This window comes from Pleurodeles waltl, chromosome 12, assembly GCF_031143425.1.
Source record: "Pleurodeles waltl isolate 20211129_DDA chromosome 12, aPleWal1.hap1.20221129, whole genome shotgun sequence".
Classification (NCBI taxonomy): Eukaryota; Metazoa; Chordata; class Amphibia; order Caudata; family Salamandridae; genus Pleurodeles; species Pleurodeles waltl.
Window position 1 is genome coordinate 61,672,996 of NC_090451.1, and position 27,972 is coordinate 61,700,967.

General features: G+C 42.2%; 1 protein-coding gene across 9 annotated transcripts; it reads left to right on the top strand.

Annotated features, from left to right (window-relative positions):
* Nucleotides 1-3,320: 3,320 nt before the first annotated feature.
* Nucleotides 3,321-27,611, top strand: TICAM1 (TIR domain containing adaptor molecule 1). 9 transcript variants are annotated; one of them, XM_069216559.1, is made up of 4 exons: nt 3,421-3,678; nt 4,533-4,610; nt 11,713-11,839; nt 17,144-27,611. In XM_069216559.1, exon 4 carries the CDS (start codon nt 17,298-17,300, stop codon nt 19,374-19,376), a length of 2,079 nt encoding a protein of 692 aa, XP_069072660.1. In that variant the 5' UTR covers nt 3,421-3,678; nt 4,533-4,610; nt 11,713-11,839; nt 17,144-17,297; the 3' UTR covers nt 19,377-27,611. The 9 variants fall into 9 exon arrangements, 8 of the variants coding, with proteins under 8 accessions (XP_069072666.1, XP_069072660.1, XP_069072664.1 ...); XM_069216562.1 differs by having other exon boundaries at nt 3,429-3,509; XM_069216565.1 differs by lacking the exon at nt 4,533-4,610 and having other exon boundaries at nt 3,414-3,509.
* Nucleotides 27,612-27,972: the final 361 nt, after the last annotated feature.

Sequence of the window (27,972 nt, forward strand, 5' to 3'; positions counted from 1 at the left end):
AGTACAGGTTGGAAAGAGGTGTGATAAGAGACCCACCGGTTATCCAGCCCTCTTTCTATCCGCTTTCACACGAGAGGTTGACATCCTATAGTGATTTTCATACCTTTCTAAATTACCAAATTTCAGAACTAAATCTTGAGAGTATCACTAGGTTTAGATTTTGTTTGGGTTAGGGTGGTGGGTGGGGGTTTATTTTTTGCTGAGCACTTAACTTAAAGAAACACATCACTAGAGATATAGGTATTCTCTTTTAGCAGGGTCCAGAATATGTGCCTGTTTAGCAACAGGTGATCCAATTAGGAGATGGAAATAAGGAGATTCCATTCTAAAATGACCATGCAAATGAAGAATCATTGACAAGATACAATAAAACCAATCATGGCAGTTAGTAAACTTCTTTCATCTGCAACTTTTCTACGGATGCTTGATTTGTTAGAAGCGGTTTAGGGAGAAAAGGTAGCACAAGGCTCCTAGTGCAGTCAAAAGTGGAATTATTGCTGATATAATTTGCAGCCGTTTGAGCTAGATTATAAAACAGTGTTACATTATCTAGAGCTTTCTATAGTCACAAGTTTGGATTCTTGACTCCATGGCACTAAAAACTCAGTCAATGTGCCAACTCGAATCAGAAAACCAGTGGAACTGCAAACCATCTACAACCCATATACACTGAGCAATGTTTGTGCAAGGGTGTGTTTCAAATAACATGCGGTCCCATGACATATGTGACAGGGACAATTAGCGAAACATCAAATCCTCTTTCATAACTGAACAACACACATTTTAAAACCTTTATTTAAAAAGTAAAACAATAATGTAGTGCACACAAGATGAATTGTTACACAATGAATATGAACAGTAAGGCAACAATGAAGTTTGAGTAATGTAAACAATAAGCAATACACCAATATTATTGCTATGGAAGCTATACCATTAACACTTTCAATTGCAACTTTTAAGCACTGTTCTAGTACTAATCCTAGTACATTAGTAGCAAATTAGCAATAAAAGCCCATTTTGAGTTTTAATGATGGTTCACACCTTGTTCCAGAACAATAAGTTCAGCTCACAAATGCAGTTGGGTGTGCATGTGATAAGGCACAGTCTACAGCGCTACCAGCCGGGCAGCCTGCAAAGTTTGAAAGCTTTGTAGCTTAGGTTAAGACAGGTGCACAATTGTGTCACTGTGTCCTTCTGTCAAGGGGTTCTCTCTAATTTTGAACAATTTCTGTCTCCTTTTATAGATTTGTTCAGGCTTTGTTGAAGACTTGTAGAATAAACAGTCAACAAAGATTGGAGCAATGCCTTTTCAGCTTTTTCTAATCTATCAGACAGTGTGTTCTTGGAAAAACAACAAATGTGACATGTAATTATCAACCTTTTAGAAACGCTATCATTTTACAACAATGATATAACATATAACCAAAAGCAATGGTTAAATACTGTGAATATATTCACATAAGTTTGATTATCATATGTACATGCCAGAACATTATGAAAAAGACTGGATTTTATTTGAACACACATATTCACTTTTGATTAATTAATTAGCACATGTTTTTCACAAAAGGGAAATTAAAAAATCGGAATTGAGACTATATAAGGGGAAGATAAAACATGATATTTCTGACATCCCTGGAATGATAAGAAAGATATACAATGCATATGTGTGTATATGTATATAAGATTATATGCACAATGACAAATAATATAATTTCCTAATTATTGTGGCTTGGTACAAAATATACATTGAAAATGCAAAAATATAAAGTTACAACCTGTACTTGTAAGAAATAATTTTTTCATTAACATCTCAATGAGCTTATGCAATTTATTACAGCACATATATATTGTATCTATTTTTTGCTGGGAAATATTTTTAAACAACCTCCGTGGATGAGGATACAAACTGATAACACAACATTTTACTCTTGTTTGCACGGTAAACAAGTAGGTAAACCCAGGTAATATTCCACAATAGCTATCAGTTGCCTTTATAAGATGAGTTGCCCTTTGCATAGAAGTGTATTGTAAGAAATTGTATTATTAGTTAACAGGGTGAGTACCCAACTCAAATAATATTCACAACCTTGTCAGGATGAACCTTTAAAGTCATTAAATAAACCTGAGCACAACCCACTGGTAGCTGGGGACAGAGCATAGACTCATGGGGCAAGGTGTATACAGATTGGTTATACTACACTAAACTGTTCATTATAACCATTGCATCCTTGTTCTGTGTGTTCAATGATACAGCTGGCAAGTGCTTCCTGTTATGTCCATGGAAGAAGGGACAACACAATTTTGTGTCATTTAAACATTTACTTGAAAGGAAGTAACCTCCTTTAATATTTAACACCAGAGGTGGCACCTCTGCAATGGCGGAGGAGTATCACCCCACTGACTCAGAGCCAGCAGCTGAAAAATAAAACAATATTTTACTAACATTTTATTTTTCAGCTGCTGGCTGAGCCAACATGTGCAGGGAGGGGCAGGCCGGGCCATTGGAGGGGGGAGGACATGTGGAGTGCACTTAAAAGTGTGCATATCAGTTTGGTCGGCCATCTTAGGATGTGTTGGAGAAACAGCACAGACTCCCATGCACTGCCTGAGCGGCAGATCAAGTCACTCAAACCATTCCTGGTGCTGCTCTCATTCTAGGTATAGCATGAGAGCAGCCCCAGGATTGTGTGGTGAGCCTGTACTGGTGTCCCGGGGATTGCTGGTAAACCATCAGAAGCAGGAATGTAGAGGAGGGAGGCAGCCAGTGACAGGATAGGTACGTTTTTTAAAATATATTACATTCCTAATCTCCTGAACCTCCAAATTCCCCCTGCCCCCCCCCCCACTTCAGATTTGCAGTGGCCACTACTGTTTAACACACTTTACAATTTAACGGGAATCCTTGGAATCTTCATCCTCAAGTGTGTGTGTGTGTGTGTGTGTGTATATATATATTATATATTACAGAGAGCGAGAGAGAAATATATTTGAGGATCCCTTGCTTAAAACTATTTAACTCTATTTAGTGTATGATTGACAGGCAGGTCTGTTGATATGTTAACCCCCAAACACAGATAGGGGCACACCCTGCAACTTGTCACTGAAACAAGACTAGCAACAGCTTCCACAGCAAACAAGAGCTAGAGCGTGCGTGTAAGCCAAATGACCTGCAATCCCAGTCATTAGTCACACACTCCACTGCCAGAGTGCGGGGGCAGGCTGCGGACCGCGGCTTACACACTACCACACCCGGTGAACCGCCCTTTCGCTGACTGTGACATCCGAGCTACTTCTCGAGCTCTCCTCCCTCGCACGACTCTGGTCGGAAACCAGCTACTGCAAGGGTGCGGACTACAACTCCCAGCGATCCACCTGACGGCGGCACCACAGCTTTTGGTTGGGCGAGTGACGCAATGACGTCAGGGAAGGCGTGGCCACAGAGAAGCAGGAAGTGGACTGCAGAGAGCGTTTCTCCAGCGGCCCCTGGGCGCGGGGACCCGTGGCAGGTGAGTGTCCGCGGGCGTGGATGTCACCGGGGCCACTCCAAGGGCCACTACCTATTTCGTACAGCTGCCGTGACGTTACTCGGGGACCCCCCACCAAAGCACTTATCAACGAGGAAGCCCTGAAGAAGGCGTAGTAAGCGCTATATAAATACACTGAGAGTGACGCCAGGTGTGTAAGAGCCAGGGTGACCCAAGTGAAGTAAATACAGAATTAACGGTGTTTTGAAGGGTGATCTAGGCGTAGCACGAGGGTGGCTTCTTTGAAATAAATGGAGAAATTCTGACAGGAGTGAATATGAGTGAAATAGGGTGGTGCTCTCCATGAGGGTGAGTGACACGGATGGCATAGGGCTCGTCCTGTGACAGCCACAAGCTTGTCCAGCTTGCAGTCGCCGTTGAAATGAATGCACCTGAGAAATAATTTGGAAAGTCAGAGTGGGGCAAGTGCTGCTTTAATTTTCATACATGAGGGTATGTGGACGTCAGTCCCATCACTCTCGGCTTACTTGAGACACGCATGCAGAGTCCCACAGTGTGCATACTATGTGTGTTATGTTGTGGTCCACAGTGGTTGACACATAATGTGTGGCAGTTGAAGATGTAGTGTCCCGCCCACCAGTGGTGTCACTGATCTATAATCGTGTGCAGCAATGTCAACTCCCCTCATTAAGCGTCATCTTTGATCGTATGATGGTGTGTTGCATTGTGAACAACAACCATATAATGCAAGCTCTCACTATGTCACAATTGATTCTGAAATGAACAGTGATCATGTAATGCTGTGTCCCACGTTGTATGAATAATTATAATCACTGAGGTGTTTTTTAAAAGTACTATGGGATAGTTAGGTTCAAATTGGAAAAATGAAAATAAAGGAAAAGCAAAGCTTTAACAACATGAAAGTGCGTTAGAATTGAGTACGGTAGAAGGGAGATTCCTCACTTTTCACAACCCCCTCCACGCAGTGCTTTAAATGGGCAGATACTGCCCAGTACTGATTACCTTCTCTTCTTTCATTTGCAGGGGAGAGTACCTGCACTTCTCAGCACTGTTGCAGTACATTACAACAGATGAGTACCAGCACTTCTCAGGAACAAAAAGGTACTCTAAATGGAGAGTACCAGCACTTTTATATTTCCATTTACAGCACTGACCCATGGAAAAGATTCTGGATGTCGACAAATAATGCAGCGGTGCATTGTTGTCAGTGGTGATTTAAAGTTCTGTCCCAAAGTATCACCAGTGGTCATATAATTAACACAGGGGTAAACGTATAATTCTCTGACCCAGAGAATGTCAGTGTTGTGCCCCGCAACTTTGCCACCAGTGAGTGAGTTCTACGGTGTTACCTTTGGTGCAGTACTAGTCAGTGTCAATAGGGTCTTATAATTTTATGTCAAGACAGGAGGCTAGCATTATGCATTAACCTTTTATTCACCACTTCTGTGCAGCTCTTTAAAGACTTATAGAGCTAAATGAAGTCACAGTAACAAAGAACTATAACAGCACATATAATTCCATAACAACAGTCCTCTTCCTCTTTTGTCTGCTGCTTCTGTGCAGATAAGTATACTACTATTTTATCTCTATATATTTTAAAGTATTTGAATTGTGTTATAATTGAATGTTAATTGTTAGTTTCAGAAGGTTTAATAGTTTTTATACCCAATTTTTGGGTGGGTGTAGTGCTTTATAATTCAATTAGGTCGTTTTATTGTAGTGGGGTATCGAGAATGTAGCAGGTTTTTGATAGGTATAGTTGTAAGGGAAATTTAAGGATAAAAGTTTTAAAGAATTTCAAAAAGTAATTGGATTACCTTAATTGATGTGAGGGTAATAATTGTAACAGTTCTTAACAGCGTGCCTCGTTCGTAGCAGCTCGGTGAGGTGCAGCACGCGAGCGGCAACGAAAGGCTGGAGCGTGCTGCGCTCTCCGGCAGTCTAGACCGTGCGGTACTCTTATTCAGTGCGTATGGGCATGTATAAACAGTAGACTGTTTGAGCCTATTTTTATAGGGAAATAGAGCTCATTTCATCGACGGGTGACGCTAGCGCATCACATTGCATTCGTTGCTCGGCAACAGCCTGGAAGCATATCTGAAAGGCCGTTGGGAGGAACAAACACATTTTTAATTTTGACCAAAAAAAAGTAGACAATAGGGAATTTTGAAAGAGATTAGGAATAAAGGAAATAGGATAATTTATAACGTTTTATTGAAGGAATTTAAATTTAAAAATGACATAAGAAATGGATGTATCAGAAAAGGATACACAGGAAGAGGAGATAAGGAAATTAATTGCAAAGAAAGTTAGTGAGATAGTTAAAACAACATTAAACATTTTTTTGAAGGAATATAATAAGAAAGGTAGGATAGTTGAGGAGGATCAATACTGGTCTCTTTCAGACGAGGAGGAAACAGAGAAGAGAGGGCCAGACGGTATATGTTTAAATAAGAGAAAGCATTTACTAGAAGAAGAATATGAAGGGGAATGTCCGGAATTGAAAAATAAGTTGGTTTCAGGTGTCCTAAGCGACCCAATGGAAAGGCAGGACAACCCTGCAAAGGAAATGGCTGGGAAATCAGGCTGGGATGATAAGGATTATTCAGATGAGTTTGATAAATATGTTCTGGATATGAATAATGATAATGAAATGGATGAGTTTAATATACTAAATAAAACTGAGAACAGAGAAAGGAAGTGAAGGATCCTTTGCGTCATGCTCTATTTGAGCCATCTGATGTGAAGCATCTGCGTAGTGCGGAATGGTGGCCTATGCGTCATGTTGCAGAGTACATAAGGCAAAAAAAAAAGGAAACCTTTGGAGAGGAATGAGAGAAATGTTATGAGGGCTGAATGTTCACTCTCAGTAATTGGGGAAAAAGATTATATGACTCTAAACTTAGATCCGGATTTGATTACATACTTGAAACTCTGCCGAGATCCAATGAAGGGTTTGAAAAGATCAGTAAAGCAGTGTGAGGATAGACTATTAGATGTATTGGGGCCATTAGCCAGAATTTTTTATATGGTAGAGGAGTCTTATGTGAAACGAACAGACCTAGATATTAATTTATTGAGGGGATGGAGCCAAAGAGCAATTTTATTTTTTTCAGAAATGCGAGCGCAGGGCTCATTGTTGAGAGAAGACGGGCTATATTGTTAAGGATAATCCCAAAATTGGGAGAATTAGCAAGGAAAGAAACATCTGAGGAGACAAAAAGTCTTCCTTTTGGAAAAGGAATGATAAAGGTTTTAAGAAAGTATGTACATACTTTTACAACCTTAGATAAGGCACATTAATCAATAAGGAAAGTGTTTGGAGATGGAAATTTATGTGGTAGGGCCGGAAGAAGGGGCCAATCTTTCAGCCGAACTTTCTGCAGGGGCCCGAGCGGATTTGGTCGAGGTTCCTATCGGGGAAGTTTTACATCAAATTAGTTCTACACACAAAAAGGAAGATGTGGTAGAGGCATAACAGGTCGTGGACGCAGCCAAATTTCCAGCACAGGATCACAACCAGGACAGGGTGAGTATGAGGATTGGAATTGGTTCTTTCCTGGGAGGAGTTTCAGGAAGATTAAACATGTTTGTAGCCAATTAGAGGAAAATAACACAAGATGGTTGAGTTCTAGAGACAGTGAAAGGATACATAATGGAGTTTCAGGAGACTCCGCATCAGGATTTAGAACCCAGAGAAATACGTTTTTTTAAAAGGAGGTAAGAGAGGTTGTGAGAAAGGAAATTTATGGTATGTTGGAAAAAGGTGCAATTGTAAAAATTAGAGAAAAAGAGAGTGTAAGTACTTTGTGTGGAAAAAAGGACAAAGCTTGGAGGATAGTGATAAATTTGAGAAGTTTAAACAAGTATGTGGTGTACAGACATTTCAAAATGGAATGCATACATCTTCTGAGGGATATTCTTCAGGAACAGGATAGGTTAGGGAAAATAGATCTGAAGGATGCATGTTTTATGATTCCCATGAGAAGACAGAGTCAGAACTTTTTACACTTCAGGTATGAAGAACAACGGTTCCAATTCACTTGTCTTCCCTTTGGTCTGTCTACGGCACCTTGGTGTTTTACAAAGGTGATGAGATCAGTAGTAGGTTTTTTGAGAGAAAGGAGAGTGAGATCGATTATCTATTTGGATGACATTTTAATTATGAGTCAGGAAAGTTCTTTACTATAGCATCATTTGAGGATGAGGTTCAGTATTTTAAACAATTTAGGTTTTATAATCGGGAGAATTCACTTCTAACACCGTCTCAAAAGATGGAATTTTTGGGGTTTGTGATAGATACAGAGAAAGCTTGGTTACAGTTGCCAGAAAGAAAGATTTCTCTAATACAAAGGGAGATAAGGAATGATTTGAGGAACAAAAAGATTACTTTGAGGGAATTGGCAAGGACAATTGATTTACTTTCATCTTTAATTCAGGCAATTTTCCCAGGAACATTGAATTACAGAGCACTCCAAAATGTCAAGCATCTTGCATTAGGACAAGGTTTATGGTATGGGGATGCAATACAGGTGTCAGAGGAAGCAGTGAGAGAATTGGAATGGTGGATGGAAAATCTGCAAGCATGGAATGGAAGAGCGATATTTGGTTCAACACCAGATTTTGTTCTGGAAACAGATGCAAATACATTAGGTTGGGGTGCAGTAATGAGAGTCCACTTGATGGGAAGAAAATGGAACATCAAAGAGACTCACATAAATTGTTTGGAACTGAAAGCGGGAGAGTTGGCAATTCGCAGTGTCGGGGATCAATTGAGAGGATGTTCAATCCTTCTGAAAATGGACAACATTTCTGCGGTAACCTACATAAACAAGTTAGGTTGTAGCAGGTCACAGAGACTGTCGGAAATGGCGAATTATTTTTGGAAGTTTTGCATGGAACCAAAAATACAGGTAACAGCACAATATTTACCAGGGAAAGTGAATACAAGAGCAGACTGGGGTTCCTGCTATATATGGGATTACAGTGAATGGAAGATCAGGCCTTAAGTTTTTCAAGAGATAGAGAGGATCCGGGGGGCACTAGAGAGATCTCTTTGCTCCTCGGTTAACAAATCAGTTAGATAATTAAATGAGTTGGCGTCCAGATCCGGGGGCGCAAGCAGTGGATGCATTCAGTCTGGATTGGAGCAAGTTTGTAGTTTATGCTTTTCCTCCTTGCTGTATGATTCAGAGTGTAGTTATGCAGGTGAGGAGACAGAAACGTCAATTGGTGTTAGTGACTCCATTTTGGACAACTCAGGTGTGGTTTCCTTCAGTTATGGAACTGGCAGCAGAGGGTCCAATTTTAATAGAAGCATGCAAGGATCTTTTGAAGGACGTCAACGATCAAGAACATCCTTTGGTATAATTAGGGATACGCAACCTTCTAGTTTGGAAGATTTCAGGAGAGATGAACGTTTCAGAGAACTATCTGGAGAGGCTTCCGAGTTAGCCTTGTTCCTTCCAGGAACAAAGAGAAGGTATAGGAATGCATGGAAGGTATGGGTATGTTGGTACACTGAGAGGAGTTTGGATCCAGTGGAAGCAGCTGAATTTATAATAGCTAATTTCTTAGCAGAATTGTTCAAGAAGGGTTTAGGTTATAGGACAATAAATTGTTACAGATAAGCAATTGCTTCAGGACATCGTTTGGTTGATGGTTCTTCTACAGGGAGGAATACATTAATATGTAGAATTATGAAAGGGATGAGATTGAAAAGACCTCCGAAGAATAAATATACTACTTCATGGGATGTTAGGTTGATATTTGATTTGTTTAGAAAATGGCCATCGAATAAATATTTGACGAATAAACAGTTAACATGGAAAATTGCAACTTTATTGTGTATGATTTCTTTTAGTAGGGTTTCTGATGTAAAACTCTAGAGTTAACAAGTAGATTTTATTAACCGCAGGGAGTTTTATTTGAGGTGAGAAATAGAACAAAACCAATGTCAGAAAATATATTTTATCCAAGGTTTGATGAACATCCGGATTTGTTCGTAGTAAGGTGTGTAAAAGAGTATGAGAATAGGATGAGTGAGTTTAGATCGGAAGGAACAAATCAGCCTTTGATTTCATATGTAAGACCAGACAGAGTGGTATCTACAAACAAGTACAGTTGCTAGATGGGTGAATAATGTGATGTATGAGGCTGGTATTAAATTGAAAATGTTTACAGCTCATTCTGTAAGGGGAGCTATGGCCTCGAAAGCCTTCTTGAGAGGTGGAAGGATAGAAGAAATTATGAGGGCAGCTGATTGGTCCAGTGAGGAGATGTTTAGGATGTTCTATTTCAAGCCAATTGAACATGTAGCATTTTTAGAAGTTTAAGCTTTAAACATGCATAAGGCTAGCCTCCTGTCTTGAGATAAAATGGCGACTCAGAGGTTAACTGTATAGAGAATCGGGATTTTATTAAAGACGAGGAGGCTAGCATTATCCCTCCGCTCCCATCCATAGGAGATTTTAAGGATTCACTATTATTGGAATATTAGAAAATAGTAAAATAAAATGGAAAGTGTTAACGTTTTTGGGCTTTGGGTTAGCACTTTTATGTTGAGTTCGTATATAAGTTATTTTTATTTTCTTCTAGACATATGAGGAAATAGAAGGCTTTTGCTTCAAGCGAAGAAAATTTGAAGACGGTGAAGAAGGAGGTTGAAGATTTCAAGAAAACAAAAGAGGAAGAGGACTGTTGTTATGGAGTTATATGTGCTGTTATGGTTCTTTGTTATTGTGACTTCATTTGGTTCTATAAATCTTTAAAGGAGCTTCACAGAAGTGGTGAATAAAAGGTTAATGCATAATGCTAGCCTCCTTGTTTTAATAAAATCCCAATTCTCTATACAGTAAACCTCTGAGAACCGCCATTCTCTCTTCCATAGTGTCACTAAGGTTCACGTACTATGTTCCCCCTGCCATTAGTTATATAAGATTGTTAATGTAGTGCTGCTCAGTATTTTAGCTCCAAAGGTCTTGTAATCATGTGTCTCCAGTTATAATGTGCTGCTGTGTTCCATACTGTAGCCAGTGGCCACCTAAGGCCATGTTCTACAGTGTCTGTATTTAGTGTGTAATGTCTTGGTCAGCACGTTTGCTATTACAGTGGCTTAGGGTATGGCCCTTAATTGTGTAATGGTGTGTGCCTCAATGTCAGGCGTCATTTTTTTCCCCCACTAGTACTCTGATAATACTGTGTAGGTATTGTGCCCGGTGTGAAAGTGTAGGATTGAGAAACATCTCTGGGGAACTGTCCTTGCACTAAGCAATCTACTCCATAAACTTTTATAATTAGATGCGTGTAGTACAGATAGGAAAAGTAGATTTGTCTTATAGAAGTTGCCAAGTTGCATTAAGTGATAAGCGTGTAACAACAGCTTTTATTCTGTGGCATTGCATTCCAGACTCCGTGGAAGATGGTGTGCACAGGGTTAACATTCACATTGGTTACACAAATAGTACCATGCAAATGATACTACATAGATGGAGGACTAGTACCACTGCATCTTGACCAGAGTATGGGAAACTGAGCAGCTGTTAGGAGGGGCAAGTTTTTTTTCATAAGCACCTTTGTATTGGAGTGCCAACATTCACATTGAAACAGAATGGATCATCCGTGTGAGCACCCCAATATCACTGAAGGGCAGTTATGTGTGGTCCTGCTGTAAATCACTTACTACAAAGTGTAGCATAAGCATGGACACTGTAGAATATTTAAAGGATTATTGTTTTCACTGTACATTCTAAACAAGAGCTTGCATTGGTATATATTACATTCCTTCACAACTCTTTGTTCCCGTGAACCAGGTATGCATTCTGTGTCTTAGATGTGACAGTTAATGCCCATGGTTAAGGTTTGGCAGTATGTGATGAGGCCTTGATCAGTTTATTTCAACCTTTTGTATTTCGATACGTGGTATTTATATGGTGTGAACCCAGCCAAAAGGCAGCAGAGTGCTGCACAACACACAAGGTAGCAACACTGTCTACTTGTGGTTGGAGAAGTAGCTGGTTTCTTATAGTGAAAGCGGCAGTTACTGCGTTATGTCGTTTTCTTTAAATAGGTGGGTCTTGAGCTCTTTCCTAAATTGGAGCAGTACTGGGCTAGTGGATGACATTCCAGTCCTTGAGTACATAAATGAGGAAGATCTGTTGCCTTGTTCTTTTCAGTTTTACACTTATTTTTCTCATGTCTGTAGGTGTCCTGGCTGCGGGAGTAAAGAGTGACGCCAGAGATGACGAGTTTTTTAGACAAGTATACAGAGGTGCCGTTGTGATGACTTTGTTCATGCAAGTGGTTTTGAAGATCGTGCTGGTCTGCAGGAGGTATGATGCTGCATGTAGAATGCCCTTAATGGGAGGGGGCTAGTATGGAGTCAAGGGGACTGAGCAGAGCACTGCCACCTTCTAAATGCAAAAGCACCCTGGCTTGACTGGCAGTTCTGAAGTTGCTTTCTTGGAGGAATGATTTCTCTTTCTTTAATAGAGAGAGTTGCAAAAGGTTGTTTTGGTTTTATTGGAAAGCAACAATTCGGCTTTGGCGGGCGTAATATTCAAATAGTTTTGGGACATCCTTCAGTAAATGAGGTGGAATCACTGTATGACAGATTACGTGTCTGAAACAGAGGAGACTTCCTAACGTAGTTGTGTTTCATTGGTGTAGTGTTGAATGTTTATTCTGTTTCCAGTGAGTGGAGTTCCAATATGGCTGCAGGTAGAGGTCGAAGAGAATGGGGGACAAGGTGACACCTTAGGGAATTCCGTAGGTAATCTGCATCTTTTTGGATCTGGAGGTGCTGATGTGAATTTATTGGGGTTGGATGGATTGGTAGGGGGAGAGCCGCTGAAGGGTGTTTTCCTGGAATCCCCCCACGGTTTCAGAGTGTTGACAAGGATGATGGGGTAGATAGTTTTGAATGCACCAGAGAAGTCAAATAATATCAGGAGACAGTTTGTCTTAATCTGTGGTCAGGAGGGTGACTTTGATTTACAAGTTAGGTAGTCAAAAACCAGATCAATAGTAATGCAGGAGATGTGTGGAGTTGGTATGAGCTTAAATTTGTGCATAAACTGCTTTTTCAATGATCTTCCCAATGAAGGGTAGGTGACTGATGGGCCAGTAGTTGACAGTGTTTTCAGAGGCTTGTGTCGGTTTCTTCAGGAGCTGGGTGATCTAGACTGTGTTGAAAGCCTTAGGAAAGATGCCTTGAGTACAGCAGGCATTGATGCTGGTGAATAAGGGTAAGAGAATGTCTCCAGGGAGGTCTTGGCTGATGTTCTCTAGTTTGGGAGCCGGTGTCATATGGCCCCTTGGATCTTAAGCTTTGCTACTAGTTTGTCTTTGCTTAATTGCTTCAGGTCCTGATCACGACTGGGCCTCAACTCCCATTTGCACTCAAAACCTCATTATGGTGTATGCACAGTACGTAGAACTTTGCTTTCTCGATTTGCAACAGGAACCAAACTGAGAATGAAAATTGCACAAAAGCGCTATTTGCACATGCGGGAATTTGAAATAACTGGCACTGTTTGTCTATCCTGCCTCATTTCTGGTTGACTGAATGCACATTGCACATCTGCTAGTTTGCGAACATTGCTGGGTTGCAAAATTGTGGGACTGGACTTAGCTCCCAAAATATGGGCCAATTTCTGAACTAGATGTAAGCCTTTTATCCAGCTCTCGTATGTTGGGCTGTTTGGAGACCTCCATGTTGCTTTGAACTTTACTTTAGCAAGAAAGGCGACCTGCTCCATCAGTCTGTCTGTAGCTGTCTAACCAGTCTTAAATGGCATGAGTACGAAGAGGGAATCCTTGGTTGTATACAGTATTTGTCTGCCTGGTATGTGTGCTAGATAATCATCAGGTCCCTACCCCGGACATTTACTCACAACCTGGTAGTCCCAAAGGACGTGTATTTAGTCAGCTCCCTCATGTCTACATCCTGGGCATCGCGTTGAATCTTCCCTCTCGAATTTATGTTAAATCAATGGTCTTTTGAAAGCTCTGCTTGTAGGTGTATTGGAACATTTTAAACCTAGTGTTGTTGAGACTGTCCACTTGTGCCACAAACTATGCAATAGTCTATGTCTGTTAAATCTTTCCCTGGGTCCTTTTCCGCATCTTAACATGTCTTCACTAGATCCGGACCGCTCTGACGAACCCAAGTGGTGACATAAAAAGATGTTAGCACAATAGTGAAGAAGCAAGGCGCCCGCCTAAGTAGCTCAGTGCATCGAGGAACCGAGAGATTAATATTAAAGTGACGTAAGCCTGAAAACTAAACAGAACTGGTTCAGGAACTAGGTCAGTACTTAACAGGAAACCCACAGGGAATCGAGGATGCTTGCTAAACGCATGTAATGTAACATCATATCTAAAGAATAAAAGGGTGCACGAGAAGAAACGTTAAAGGGGCAACATTACAGTTACCCCAGTATGATTTCGGGACTTTCACGTTATGCTTGTTTCGCAAATTTCTTAAAAGTACGCTTTTGCACCAATTCGTGCAATTATGCCTCTTTCATGGTAAATTCTTAGCACAGGAGCAAGAGAACAACTCGAGTGACCACAACGCGAATTTCTCTTGTTCTTGGCATGTATGTTTTTCAGTTATTTTTAGTGCAGTATGCATCCTCGCATCCAAAATGTAGCAATAATGCTGTTTTTTTAATTTCGAGTAATTTGTGCCGATTTTTGAGTGATTGTACAAAAGCATATTAGGTGAATTTTGCATACCCCTCATTAGAAGACTCTTTAGGGAACGAGTATCATGGTTACTCTGAGGGCTTGGAAAACACCAGAAACACCTAAGTCGGTTTCAACACCTGGAGTGTAGATGTTCAAGAAAAAAGTAACCGAGTATGCATCAGCAAAGTAGATTTTAAGGGGCAGCAAGCAGTACATTCCCTAGACCTAGAAGTGCATCAAGCAGAAGGCACACATTTCCCTGAAGCTTCCTGCACAATGCACAGGGAAGGAAACCACAGCCAGCACAGGCGGCAGAAACGACTACTCTACGAACAAAGCACACTCTTTTCTGGATCTGCCTTAGGAGTACACTTTTCAAGAAACTGCTGTAACAGAGTATGCAGCATTCCCCTTCACTCTTGGCTACTATGCAAAGCCATAGCGCACTGTGAGCGATGCTTTCAAACACTGGCTCCAGGTTTACAAGCCTTTGACATGCCAATCGAGAACACACAGGCTTCCAGCTAGAGGTAGGTCCTTGGACCTCAAGCCCTGGCTTAGATGCCATGCTACCATTTCCTGGCTCTGATAGCCATTGGGAATACAGATTCAACATTACATTGCGCCTTGGAAGTTGTCGTTTCTGGTTGCCTGATAACACAGCGAAACCATGATTCCAAGTAGACAGCGTGGCCTATAATCCAGGTTTGAGTCAAAAAATCTAAACTTCCAGCTACAAAAAGAAACTTAAAGTAGTAACTACCCTTACATGATATTCTGTAAATCAGAGTGTGAATGGTAATAGAAACATGTTTACTCTGGGCACGGTTTCACCTACATGGGCTTGGCTTTCAGGGGATGTCAGTAGGACAAGGTTTTGTCCTTGAATGGGCAGGGGAAAGTCACCAAGTCCCACAGCGAGCCCTCTTTACAAATACCGCTAGTACTTTCCCCAGATAAAGGCTTTGCGTTAAGAGAAGATGCAGGTCTTGAGGGGTACATTTCAGCACTAGTGGTGAAATGCCTTTCTCCAAATTAACTTCTAGGCCACTATTTGCCTGGGTATGTCGCTGATTTCCTAGAAAGTTTCATGCCTCTGTCAAAAATTCTGTGACTGTTCAAAACGTTACGTACTGTTTAGATGTGGTTGAAGTGCCAAATAGTTCATGAAAGATAAATAGAGTTGAGATTTGTTTCAGATAATGCCACCAGGTAAATTGATTCCCAGAAGGGTTTTTGGGCGAGTCTCTTCTTCCTTTGGCATCTTCAACTGTAATCCACATTTAGTTTCCACAAGCCATAACGTGGCAGCATGGAGCAGTGGGTCAGCCCACTGCAAACAGTGGCTCTCTTTCAGTGTAATAGATGGGATTTTCGCCACTGAGCACATCTGTCTAAAAAGAAGTGAACTGTGCAAGGGCTTATTTATGGACCTGTACTTTACTTTCTCCAGTGCTTTTTCTTTTCGTTCTTTATCGTTTTTGTTAGTAATCCTTGTGTGTTAAAACAATGTCTTCAGGTTCTACTAATTCAACACCAATAGTATATTTGTCTTTGCTGACATTAAAAATCTCATTTTCCTGTGATATGCATTAAAAATAAAAGGATTTCTAAACCTTTTGCAAGTACACCTGCCTGCTGGGATGCACCTATATTGTTCTATAAAATGTGTGACAGAATTTAATTAAAAAAAAAATATTGTAAGCATGTGGCTGTTCCCCTTATTTTTAGGAGGACCTAACAGGCAACCTAAGCGCTCTGCTTGCACAAGATGTATTGTGAACTGAGTGGGATTAGAGCAGTGGTCTCCAAACTTTTTAATGCTGTGCCCCGCAGTTGAAAAACATAAAACATTGCTGCCCCCTCAGAATTTTACACAATTAGTTTATAAAGATGGCAATGTTTAAATATGTCTAGACCTATTTAAACATTGCAATTAGGTACTGTAACCTTTTTAAGAAAATGCAATAATATGCGTCTGCTTAAAACAAAGGCCTGTTATCTGTATAATGCTTCTTTTGGACATAGGCTGATGCCCCCCTGGGATCACTTGAGGCCCCCCAGTTTGAAGACCTCTCGCTTAGAGCCTGCACATTCCTTACCATTGGTTGGCTTCATTGCCACTCTCCTTTGCTTGCTTCTTTTTCAACAGCTTGCCTTGCTCTTTTTGTGTTTCTGCCTCCCCAGGATCATAGACTCTTCACCTTCATTTGGCTTGGCTGACTTGCATCCTTCCACTGTTCACTTTGAAGGAACTGCTTTGTTATTTTTGGTTAAGTGCTGTAAGAGTGTGCATGTGTTTCTCAGCTCCCTCCTTCGAATGCTTCTGACCCCACCTTGCACTCCATTTTGCTCTCCCTCTCTTTTGCCTACTACCCTCACGGCCTCTGTTGTGCTCTCTCCACTATATGCTGTTTTTTCTCATTCTCCTTTTTTATTGGAAGGTCAGGCAGTTAATTGCTATTGCCACCCTGCCTTAAAAAAAGCTAATTTTCACTAACCAATTTCTGTTTGTTAAAAAATTACCAGTTCTTCTTGGATCTCTAAAATAAAAAACAAATGGTGCCTGCTAAATTTTGTAGGTGCTCACATTCTGGCAACGCATGTGGGCACCTACAAAATGATGCAGCCGCCATTAAAGGCCATATCTTTTAGCTATGCTACATAATACATTTCCCTGCTGTTGTACCGCATCATTAAAAGGCATCAGCAAAACCAGTGGGTTCCTAAGGCAAGACCTGTAGTTTTTGCCAACGCTTGTTTATTTTTGTGGCATTGCAATCATTTTTTTTTTCTTAAATGTAACAATCGCCCTAGCTTGCCAAGGTCAGACCTGCCGGCTTTGCTAATGCGTGTAAAGCAACCTAGTTTTATCAAACATTCTGCTTCTCAGAAATGAGTTTTGTTTAAGTTCTAACTCGTAATGTTTCTCTCTCTTTCAGTGCTTCTGTCTTAGATACAGTGGAGAATCCGTCCACGATACAGCTGGAGATGCCGGGGTAGCCCACGTCTGATTATGTGTTAACAAATGGGCAGAGTTGGAATGACAAACTTCACGCTGAGCCCCGGAGCCAGCAGAAGTCACTTTCTCATGAAATGGCAGAGTGCTTTGAGTCGCTCCTAAGCCTGGATGATATCTGTCGCGGCTTAGCTGGATTCCCGCAAGACAGGCTTCTTGAACTCCGGTTTAGGCTGCAACAAGGGCCATCCACAGATAGCCGGAAACTGCTGGAAGCCATCATCCTCATATGTTTAGGACAGCCAGCACAGGCTCTGGAATTACTGAAGTCCATTCAGAACATCAAAGCTGCCCGACTCATTGCTAATAAAGTACAAAATGAGAGATTACAATGCAGAGGCAGTCAAGTCCCACCGTCACCACAAGACCCAGAGCTTCTGCAGACTGTTGAACAGGTATACAGATTGCTGCAAAAAGAGAATATCTGGCTTGATCCAGATCAGCCTCACACATTAATATCCGGACTAGGGCTTTCTCCAAGCTCAACATCTCCTAGGGTCATGAGCCCTTGCATTCCAATTAACGTAGCGAAAAAGTATCCTTGCACAGTTTCCGGTTCTCTGTCTGCCTTCAACAGTGCAGAATCCTTGAATAGTAATTTGGAAATTAGCCAGTCACCTACAAGATTATTTATATCTGGTAGAAGTCACCGTGACCACCAACTGAGAACTCCAAGTAAACTTCTTAATGACACTACACACTCATTTTTTGTACAGCAGAAAGGAGAAGGAGGCGGAGATGTAACAGGGGACGTCGACGACAACAAAGGTATGTTGGTTACCCATCCTGTTAAAGATACAGAAACGACGGGTTCTGGCTCAGGTCCACAAGTATTTAAGGAGCCAATCATTGAGCGCTATCCTGTGGAATGTACAGACATGACTGGTACCAGACCGCTGGTATCTGAGATGGAAAGGGTCTCGGTCCAATGCCCAGAAAAGACATCTGCGTTATCGTCTCTTAATGATACTAAACCGGTGACCTCATGTCCCTCTACAGTGGCCATGGAACGCGCATCTCCTGTAAAAGAAACGGGCAGCAACCTGTCAGCACCATCTATGCCCAGCCTGCCAATAGTAGACACAAGCCCCCAAGAACAACCTGAGGTCAAGAGACCCCCATCCTCATATGTCAGTCCTCCTTCAACTGAGTCGGAGAGCACTGAGGATGGGTTTTTCAGTTTTGTAATTTTGCATGTCCAGGAGGATGATGAAATTGCCTACAGAGTTCAAGGCACCTTGGAAGGTTTGGGAGTTAAAAATGGGACAACCTTCTGTGATGGTTTTGCACATCCTGGTAGTTGCAGTCTAACCTGCCTCGAAGAAGCAATTAATAACTCTGCATTCACTATCCTCCTACTGACAAATCGCTGGACTTCCCGTTGGGCTGATTTTCAAACAAACGCTGTTCTGATGAACGCTATTGAAAGCAAACACAAGTACAACACAGTTATCCCATTCCTGCCACATACAGGCAGGCTGCAGAAGAATAGCATGCCCTTTTCTTTGAGCACATTGAATCCCCTGGATGAGAGCTCACCAACATTTTCTAACAAAGTGAAGAAGACGTTCACACCAGGTCGAATTGAAAAACAGAAAACTATCTGGAGACGAGAAGAAGAAATTAGGGCTACAAGGGAGAAAATGGAGTCACTCAGATTAGAAGCAAAGCAAATGCAAAAAATGCAGGACGCCAATAAGGATTTGATTACAGAACAACAGAAAATGTTGCTTAGCCAGTCCAGGACTTTCATGTGGCCCAATGTTCCGGGTGGAGCCCCCGTATCTTTTCCACCATTTTCGCATGGCCAGCCTCCACTTCAGCAAATGCAGTGGGTTCCTGGCACTGTACCCCCAACAGATGTTTGGTTTCCATTTTATCCGGGGGGGGCTGGTCCAATGTATAATATGCCTCCTCCGGTCAATCCACATTTTCTGTACGGCTCTGTCCCGACTGCGTCCCAGACGCTCCCTAGTGGAACCCAAGGGACACAATATGTCTCTGGGGCCCAGCACCCAGTTATTCAGATTCAGCATGCAAATAATGTTCAGATTGGTGACCGGAACCAAATGATGATTGAGAGCGCAGATGGAGAAGGGGAGCAGACCAAGGAAGAGGAACACGGGGAGGAGGATGAGAGCATGACTCTTAGCTGATATTTGTTGAGGTGGACCATTAACAGGAAGGAGCACCACTCAAAAGAAGGTTCATGGCTCCAGTGTCATGGAAGCTGTATCGCAATAATGCCTACAGGCCCATCTGTAAAAGACTTATTGAATGATGAGTGACTGACTGCGTGATGCCCTGTAATAAAGAATGCGTGCCATGGATCATTACATGAGGGGTCCACTGATAGCAAGTGACTTCATACTCCTATTTGAGAAAGGTCACCCCAGTGTTCCTTCTTGCACATGGAGATGAGAACATTGGGACTGCACACGTTGAGGACCACTGATTTTTTAGCACAGCAACTGTTTTTTTAATTAATGTTACTCACTTGGCTGCTGTTTCTGCCAGTGTCAGCTGCCAATCATCAGTTCTACGGATATCAAACAGTGCTGACTGTAGGCAGTGGTCGTCATCACATGGACAGAAGGGATTTCATTTATTTTTAATGATCTTTTGGACTTCCTTAAATACAACTTCAAAACTGGTCTGTGTGGAGCACTATATGTAATGTCTGGAGGATTACCTGGTTGCTTTGTAAACTGCTCTTTCATCAAGGTTTTATGTAGTTCTCTTACAGGAGGGTTTCAGAAACCTGTGAGTCTGCAGCCCAGTGGGGTCGGCAGCTGTGTGTGTTGTGGTTACGCGGAGAAGCTAGCTCAGTCCATTGTAAATCACATCCAGGTTGTTTAATTTAAAAATGGTAGCAGGTGACAACACTGCTTACTTGCCTTTATTAACATGAAAAAGCTGAAAGAGCCTGTTTTAAAGTAATTGAACACTATTAGTGTTAGACATTTACAAAGTGAAGACTTGTTGGTGACAAAGGGTCCAAGTCAAGTGCCAATACAGAGGGTTGAAGCTGTTTTAACACTGTGACTGCAGCATCCCCTTGTCTGTTTACTTGTGTCATGTTCAAGTCCTCTGATCATAGAAGGGGTACTGGTTTCTGTAAAGTACCACTTGCTGCCATTTTTCTGGTCCTCTGGTGTTTATGCCAGTGCCTTGTACCCACATACCATTGTGGGAATGCTTGAATTAAATCTTTCTACTGCATGCTATCCATTCCCTGCTTCTTTGCCCCCCACTCTCAGCTTGTCAGTAGTCCTTGATTCTTCTATCTGCTCAACGTCAGAGACTGTAGAAGAATGACCAATAAAAAGTTAGCAGCCTTCAGAAGTTCCACAGATCTGAGCATGACCATATCACAGTCTAAATGACATTGAGCCAGAAAAAAGCCAACTTAAAATGATATCTTTTGCACAGTGCTTAATTTGCTCCAGTGGTTGCAGATGAGGTCCACCGACACTCATTTTTTCTCATCAGACTTTTTAGCAGAACAAGAGGGAAAACACAAAAGGAGGAAAGAAGGAGGAGGAGAAAGCAAGAAAGGGATGAAAGAAGAAGAAGGAGGAGGAGAAAGCAAGAAAGTGATGATAAAGAATCTTCAAGAGTGAGATAAAGGGGTAGGGCGTGTCTGGTGATGGAATAACGAGGTACAAGAAGGAATCAAGACTATGTCGCCTGAGTATTCGGTACTGCTGACATTCAGTTGCACTGGCCACAGGCTTCTGAGCAAAACATTTGGGCACCAGCACTTAATCTTTTACCAGTGAAACAAAGCTTCTGCACTTGACTTTACTCCCTCCTCTAGCACTACCGCTTTTTGATAGATCCTTGTAGCCATAGTGCAAACTACATTGTGAGAAAAACTTATTTTTCAGCATATACTGTGCTGCAAGACGCTTTGTTAGCAATTCAGTGGGCTTACCACCTGCCCACAGCATACAGCAGTTATTTTCGTTATCACTCTAATTTTCAGTCTTTTGATTGCTTAGATCCTTTAGGTTTCCTTTCCTTTCTTGTGTTAGCTCCTCCCTGGAGAATACACCAAATACATGTGTTCTCCCTTGTCCTTGTTCTTCCTCGTCTTTTAGCAACGCACTATTTCATTTTTTTATTTTATAGGCATGCAGTGTACTTTCCTACCTTTAACACAGGCATATAGCTTCTTATTTGTTACTTTTACCCCATCTGCTATCTATATTGACGCTTTAGTTACTTACATCAACAACTCTACTACTCGGTGCCATTCCACTCTACTCTGTGCTGCTCCTCTCTACACCAATATAGCCTTACGCCACTCCAGGCCAATTCACTCAGCGCTGCTGTACGCCACTCTATGCAACTCCACACTACTCTACACAATGCCCCTCTATGCTACTCCACTTTATGCCACTCTACTCCAGTCCTCTCTGTGCCACACCACACTACAGTACGCCACTCCACACAGTGCCACTGTGCCCCACTTTACCATGCGCCATGCTGCTCTACGCCACACTACTCAAGACCATGCCACTCTAGGCCACTCCGCTCTTCTCTACGCTACTCCACTCTATACCACTCTACTCCACCCCACTCAGTGTCACTCTACTCTATGCCACTCCAGGCCACTCTGGTCTATGACACTTGACTGTACAGCACTGTACTCTAAGCCACTGTTTTCTTTGCCACTCTATGCCACTCCACTCTATCCTACGCCTCTCCACTTTTCTCCATTTTACTCCACTCCACTCTATTTCACTGTACGCCACTCCACTAACTTTTAGACGTGGTGAACAGCAGCCACGCTGCTGAACAACATGGTGAAAATAACTTGTCAAAGCCATTAGCTCTCACGTAGGTGAAAACTATTGGCTTTCCAATGTTTATTTAATTTCCTTTGACTTGATTGCTTTTCGCACTACTGCCTATTTGGTAGGGGATTCAGGTATTGATAACCACCCCTTTTCTTTTTCAGTTGCAGAGCACAAAAAAATCAGACAATATGCCTGTTGGATGTAGCTTTTGTTTGTGGGTGGACACCCTCTAGGCTGTAGAAAGCTTTTTGGCCATGAAAGACATATTTAGGGTTTCTACGTTTCATTTTTTTTATGCATTCAAACACGTCTTCCATTCTCCACCCCCCCCTACCCCCCCCCCCCCAGTTTTCTAAAATACAATCGGTGTTAATACTTTTTTCCACTTGTAGAAGAAAGAGAACAGTGTATTTGGTATTTCAAACACATATATAGATGTTATTGCTACTGATATGAAGTGCATGTTTCATTTAAGGAATGAATATTACATGATACTGCAAAGTTGCTCCCTGTTAATTTCATGATGTGTTGGTTTGAAAAGCCGGGCCACCTCTATCTTCATTTTGAGCAGCAGTGATTTGCTAGGTTTGTCAGTCTTTATGCACATCTAAAGTTCTTGTTCCTCCTGACAAAGATCTTGTCAGACTCTATTTCCTGCTTCTCACAATGATATCTTTAACAAAGACAGCAACTTCAAAAGATGGACGCTCCAATGTTAGACAAGGCTCTAAAGACACACCATGGTACTGTTTTAATTTATAGTGGCAAACAGGCTGTAAGGACATCAAATCTTTATTCAGAAAGATTGATCGTATCTTCATGCATTTAAAAAAGTAGTATGTAGAAGTATCAAACTAGAGTGGCGTTGAAACATATAGTCCTGTTTTATCTCAGGTAAGGTCTTATTTATAAAATTCAATACAGAAATATGCTTTCAAGGCAGCTTGAAGAGCAAGGTATTTATGTGTATTTAATGATAAGGTGTACACTGCTGACCTACACTGCTTGTTGATGGTCCGGCAATGAACACATTTTCCTATTATGCCATTTTGGTCTTGGGCCTTTAGTGCAAAACATGAAGGATTTAGAGGTTCTAATTCTCCGGAAGGTGAGTAGTTATTGCAACAATGTTATGTGAAGCAGAAAACCACAATGTAGCACAGTATTAAAAAACACAAGTACTTTGGAAACTGGAACAACCTTTGGGAACGTTGGGCAACTAAGATAAAGGACCACTTCGATAGTGAGTTTCAGGTTGGACATCACTCTATCTTGCTGTGGGACCTGTTTGGCCTAAATGCTTTCCTAGAGCCTTTTAGTATTCCAGGAATCTCTCATTTATGTAGAATGTCAGGGCCTTTGTTTGGAATGTTGGGATTCTAGGTCGGCCTTAGAATTGGAAAGACTCATCCACTAGCAAGGGCGCTAAGAAAGAGAGGAGCAAAGGGGGGTGCGAGCAGGCGGGCGATGCCAGAAATTACCATTCCTGTGGTTAACTCATCGACTTCAGTCTTCAAGACTCACAATAATAAAAATGCTGTTCCCTAGGGGACAACAAAAAGCAACAAGACTAGAGAGCCTTCCATCTTCTTTCTTTCTTTACACATGGTATGAGACAACGCTCACAGTCCCAGAATGTCAAGAAAGGTTTTCTGGAAAATCTTTGAGAGATATTGTGTGAATCTAAAGTAACCAGGAGGTACCCTCTTTCCTAATCGCTCCCAACCCCCACACAATAGTTTGAATGGTGTGGGGCCATTAAAACAGGGTGTCAGGCCTTGGATTTACAAGTATTGTGTTCCCTTGTGTAAATTCTTACTTCCCCATCCTTTCTCCTCAGTGAAAACCACCTACTCCTGGGTGCTCCCCAGGTCTCTGGAGAAGCCTTTCCTCTTCATCCTTCTCTGGGATTTCTGACCTATTCCCCTGTACTCCTGCTTTTACTGAGGATCATAAAGCCCCTAAAAGTGTTCCAATAAGCCGCAGAAGTCAGTACAGCCTTTACTTCTCATATGGAACAGTGGTCCTCATCAATATGACTGAATGTAGGCCAATAGATGTTCATGAGATATAGGAACAAATCCATATCAGTATGCAAATGGATGGTAAATGAGGAGTGGCATATCATGCTTCCAGGGGGAGGTCAAGACTGCTTGATGGAGAAGTAAAAAACTGTCTTTGACTCCTCCACCGGCAACCTGTATCCTCAAGCACCCGATATAAGTTGATCCACAGCACCCACACATTTTAAAATAAAGGCACAAGTTGAATCAACTCACCTTTCCAAGATAAAAGTGGGCAAGAACTTCTGGAACCAGCCCGGATTACCTGCTAGTTATTCAAGCTTCCAAGAAATCAAAATCATGAGGCAAAAAGGCCTCTGCCAGAGCCCTGTATATGGATGCCTTCCTAACCTGGAACAGATACGTTGAAGATTGTTCAGCATTGAGAAACAAGTGGATCCTTCAGTTCCCGCTGTCTGCAAGCAAAATGTATTTCACCTCCACCCTTAGCCTCATCTATTAATCCTATACCGGCCCTGGTGTCCCCCCATTGTATGTAGAGTGGTGTACAAAAATATTTGTGGATACATCTAAATTTTGAGTTTAAACGTAGCAGCTACAGGTACACATCTGAAATCTTGCTTAACCCGTACTGTTGTGGCAGCTTGCATTTTAACATGTGTCGCTTGGGGATTTCTCAATAGTGGGTAGGTAAACATTATCTTTTTTCCATTAATTTAGGACAGGGTTGCTTCTCTCCCTGCTCCAGAGATCCAGGGCACCAAAGGCTGCCGCCGGTGCTGAAGAACAGCAGAGCTCCAAGTTCTGGCAGAGGTTCTTCTTCACGTCACAGTAATTCAGTGATCAGACGGAAATGGGGTGGTGAACTGCACACACTATACCCTCCTGCAAGTGATGAGGGAGAATTATGGTACACATTGATCAAGGTTACATTTTGAGGAGTCAGTAAAGCAAAAGGAGGATACGTAAATAAAATTTGACCCTGCCAATTGTGCATTGAAGTTTGTGAAAATTTGTAGTGTACTATATGTTATGGCTAGGTAGCCCTACCGTGCAGTACACCCACAAATACCATCTTGGGTCCAGTCAGGTACGTTGACGCAATCTTAAGCTCAACCCTGGGTAGCTGTGGCTGCGAGCAGTAAGGCTTAGCAAAGGAACAATGTGTAAAGCATTTAGCAATACCAAACAACGGACTATGAAAGTCACACTGCATGAGACCTTAATCATCAAAATCGACTGGAGGGTTCTAGGGATATGGATTTTTAAAATAAGATTTTTTTTTAGCATCAACCGCAAGCAATCATTGGTCAACAAAAACTTTAAATACTTTTGAAAAGTTAGTTCAGCAACTCTGGGCCGAGTTGGGCAACCAAGTGTGGCTGTACAGAGGTCCAGGGCACCAGAAAGGATACTTTGGGCAATTCCCTGGCCACCAGAGAGTTTTTAGAGCAAGATCCAAACTTTACAGGATGACCGCTATAGACCATAACAGAGTGATCCTGATGCTGAGGGATGCAGGCTCAAGGATGCTCCAAAAGCTGTGCGGTCCATGTGAGCGAGGTCTGGTTGAGTCCTCGATCCACGGGTAAATGAGGGAAACTATGTCCACAGATTTTGGGGTCACACAAAATCCTCTGTGCAGGGGTCTAAGGGCTGTTGGTTCAGACCTTGCACTTTTTCAACACAGCAGTCTTGGTGTAAATTCTTGGTGGAGGCTGGTGTCTCTTTCGGGTGACAAATCTGTTCACAACCAACACTCGCGGGGCCAGCAGACACGGATGCACCCTTTCACTATCTCCGAATTGTCCTTTTGGGTGCCTGGTGTCCGGTAGCGGCAAGGCTTCAGCGGCGGCTACTAGAGGTGCGACTTGGGCTCCTTCAGCTTGAATTTCTCCAATGCTGTTTTTGCAAGAGTTACAGCCAACTGGGAATCAGCATTTCTCTGAGCTAGGCATGCAGAACATGGTCCAACCTTCACTATCCCAAAGTGCAGCAGGTGCAGTCACTCCAAGTCGCAGCCTCTTTATGTGCGCTTCTAATGAGTACTGTGTGTTCTCCTTCTCTTTCCAGGTCCAGCATGGACTGAGGGTCAGCAAGCCAGGGGTGCTATATTTATCCCAGGAAAATGCCCTGAGGGGGGCAGGCGGTCACTAGCCAATGAACTACTGGGTCCCCCTCCTTCCTAGTGATGAAGTTCCTGTGATGTGTGGCATCTGGCTATCCCAGAATACCACATTCTTGCCCTCTTCAAGATTGCAAGACCCTTCCTCAGTCATGAACAGCAAGGTAGCCCACCTTTTAGATGTGGCTATGTGGGGACAACACGCCCACAGTGGAAATGGTTTTGGGGTGAGTTTTCTGCATCTGTGCCTGTCTTCATACTCGCTACAAAGACAAAAGGCATCCTGCTCAGGGGTGTTTGGCCAGGTGGCCCATCAAAGGCAGCTTCCACTTTAAAGCACTCCTCCAGGCTAATCACCTGAGTGGCCATCCTAGCAGAGGAGTTGACACCTCACTACTGTGGTACTGCCTTTGTCCTTGAGCCTGGGAGTCATTAACATGTCTCCTCAGGCGGTCAGCAAGCTCTTGGTATGTGTGTTTCTTTGTGAGGTCACTGGATGAGCAGAGCACAAAGCAGTCACCTTTCTAAAAGTGTCCAAGTAGTAATAGTGCCATTAATTTCGACCAGAGCATCAGATCGCACTTAATGTCAGGATTAATCTGATACCTCACATGACCCAGTTTGGTAGTCCCAGTCAAAAGGTAGCCAGGTGGGGATGGTACCTGGGAACCTGGTAACCCTGTGGGGCTGCCAACTTTACCCACAGCAAAACGACAACTTGGAACTGTTGCTGTTGAGACATATCGAAATATACATGTCTCACTTAAAATACAGCGCCCTGCCATAGGGCTCTCTAGGCCTTCCTTGGGGAAGACTTGAATATAATATTGAGGGGCGGAGTGGCTTTGCCATTAGTTTAAATGGCAAAGTCGAACTGATAGCAAAAAGACTGTCCTTCCAGTCTGCTGAGGCAGGCTGGGAGCCATTTAATGTCTTGTTACACAAAGGGTGCCACAAATAGTGCTGCAGCCCTGAGTGGACACTCTGCTTTACATGCCCTGGGCACCCTGTGACCATATACTAGGTTCTTATAAGTCAGGCTTTGCCAATTGGGTGTATCCAATTCGACATAAATTTTGCATGGGGCCATAACACTAGCACGGAGATGTGGGTAGCAGTCCTCAGTGCACTCTCAGTTGAAAAACTAGCAGCATCAGTCAAAAAATGCTGGGGTGAACATGCAAAAAGAGGCATCGCCTTACAACTTTGTAATCAATAATTTGTGAAATATACGTTTGGGTTTGACGCTGCATACTTAGGGACTTACAGGATTTACCTACAAGAACACTGGCCCCAGTTACAGCCTTAGCCCTACTTGACACACTTGATTCTTCAGTTCGATTTCAAGTTAAACCTGCCTTTCTGCCAACTTTACTGTGAATCATTCTAGTAGTTTTTGCTATGCATGTAAATAAACACCTCTTTGGGAATTTTAAATGGGTGAATTCTTTTTCTGGAACCACCTCCGTGTGATTATTTCGCTACTTTAGTAAATGATTATCAACATTGCATGATTGGCAAACAAGTTCTTTGGACACTTTAAGTTCCCTGCCCATCCCATTCCCCAAATTCATTCCCTTTCCCCCGCTCCCAAAGAGAGTGCAATCCTACAAAGGCCAATCAACCATTTGAGGTCAAATTAACACATTTTACTTTCAAATCACAATCATGTGCATGATTTGTGCCTTATAGTTAGACAAACAATACAAATCGGTATTCTTGTGGTTGAGTTAACAGTGTTATTCCATTCCTTTGAATCTGGGATAGAGCGTAATTATTAGTTCCGCTTGACTACGTA

Coding starts and splice junctions, on each gene's coding strand:
- TICAM1 (XM_069216565.1), top strand. CDS start 17,298: ATGGCAGAGTGCTTTGAGTCGCTCCTAAGCCTGGATGATATCTGTCGC.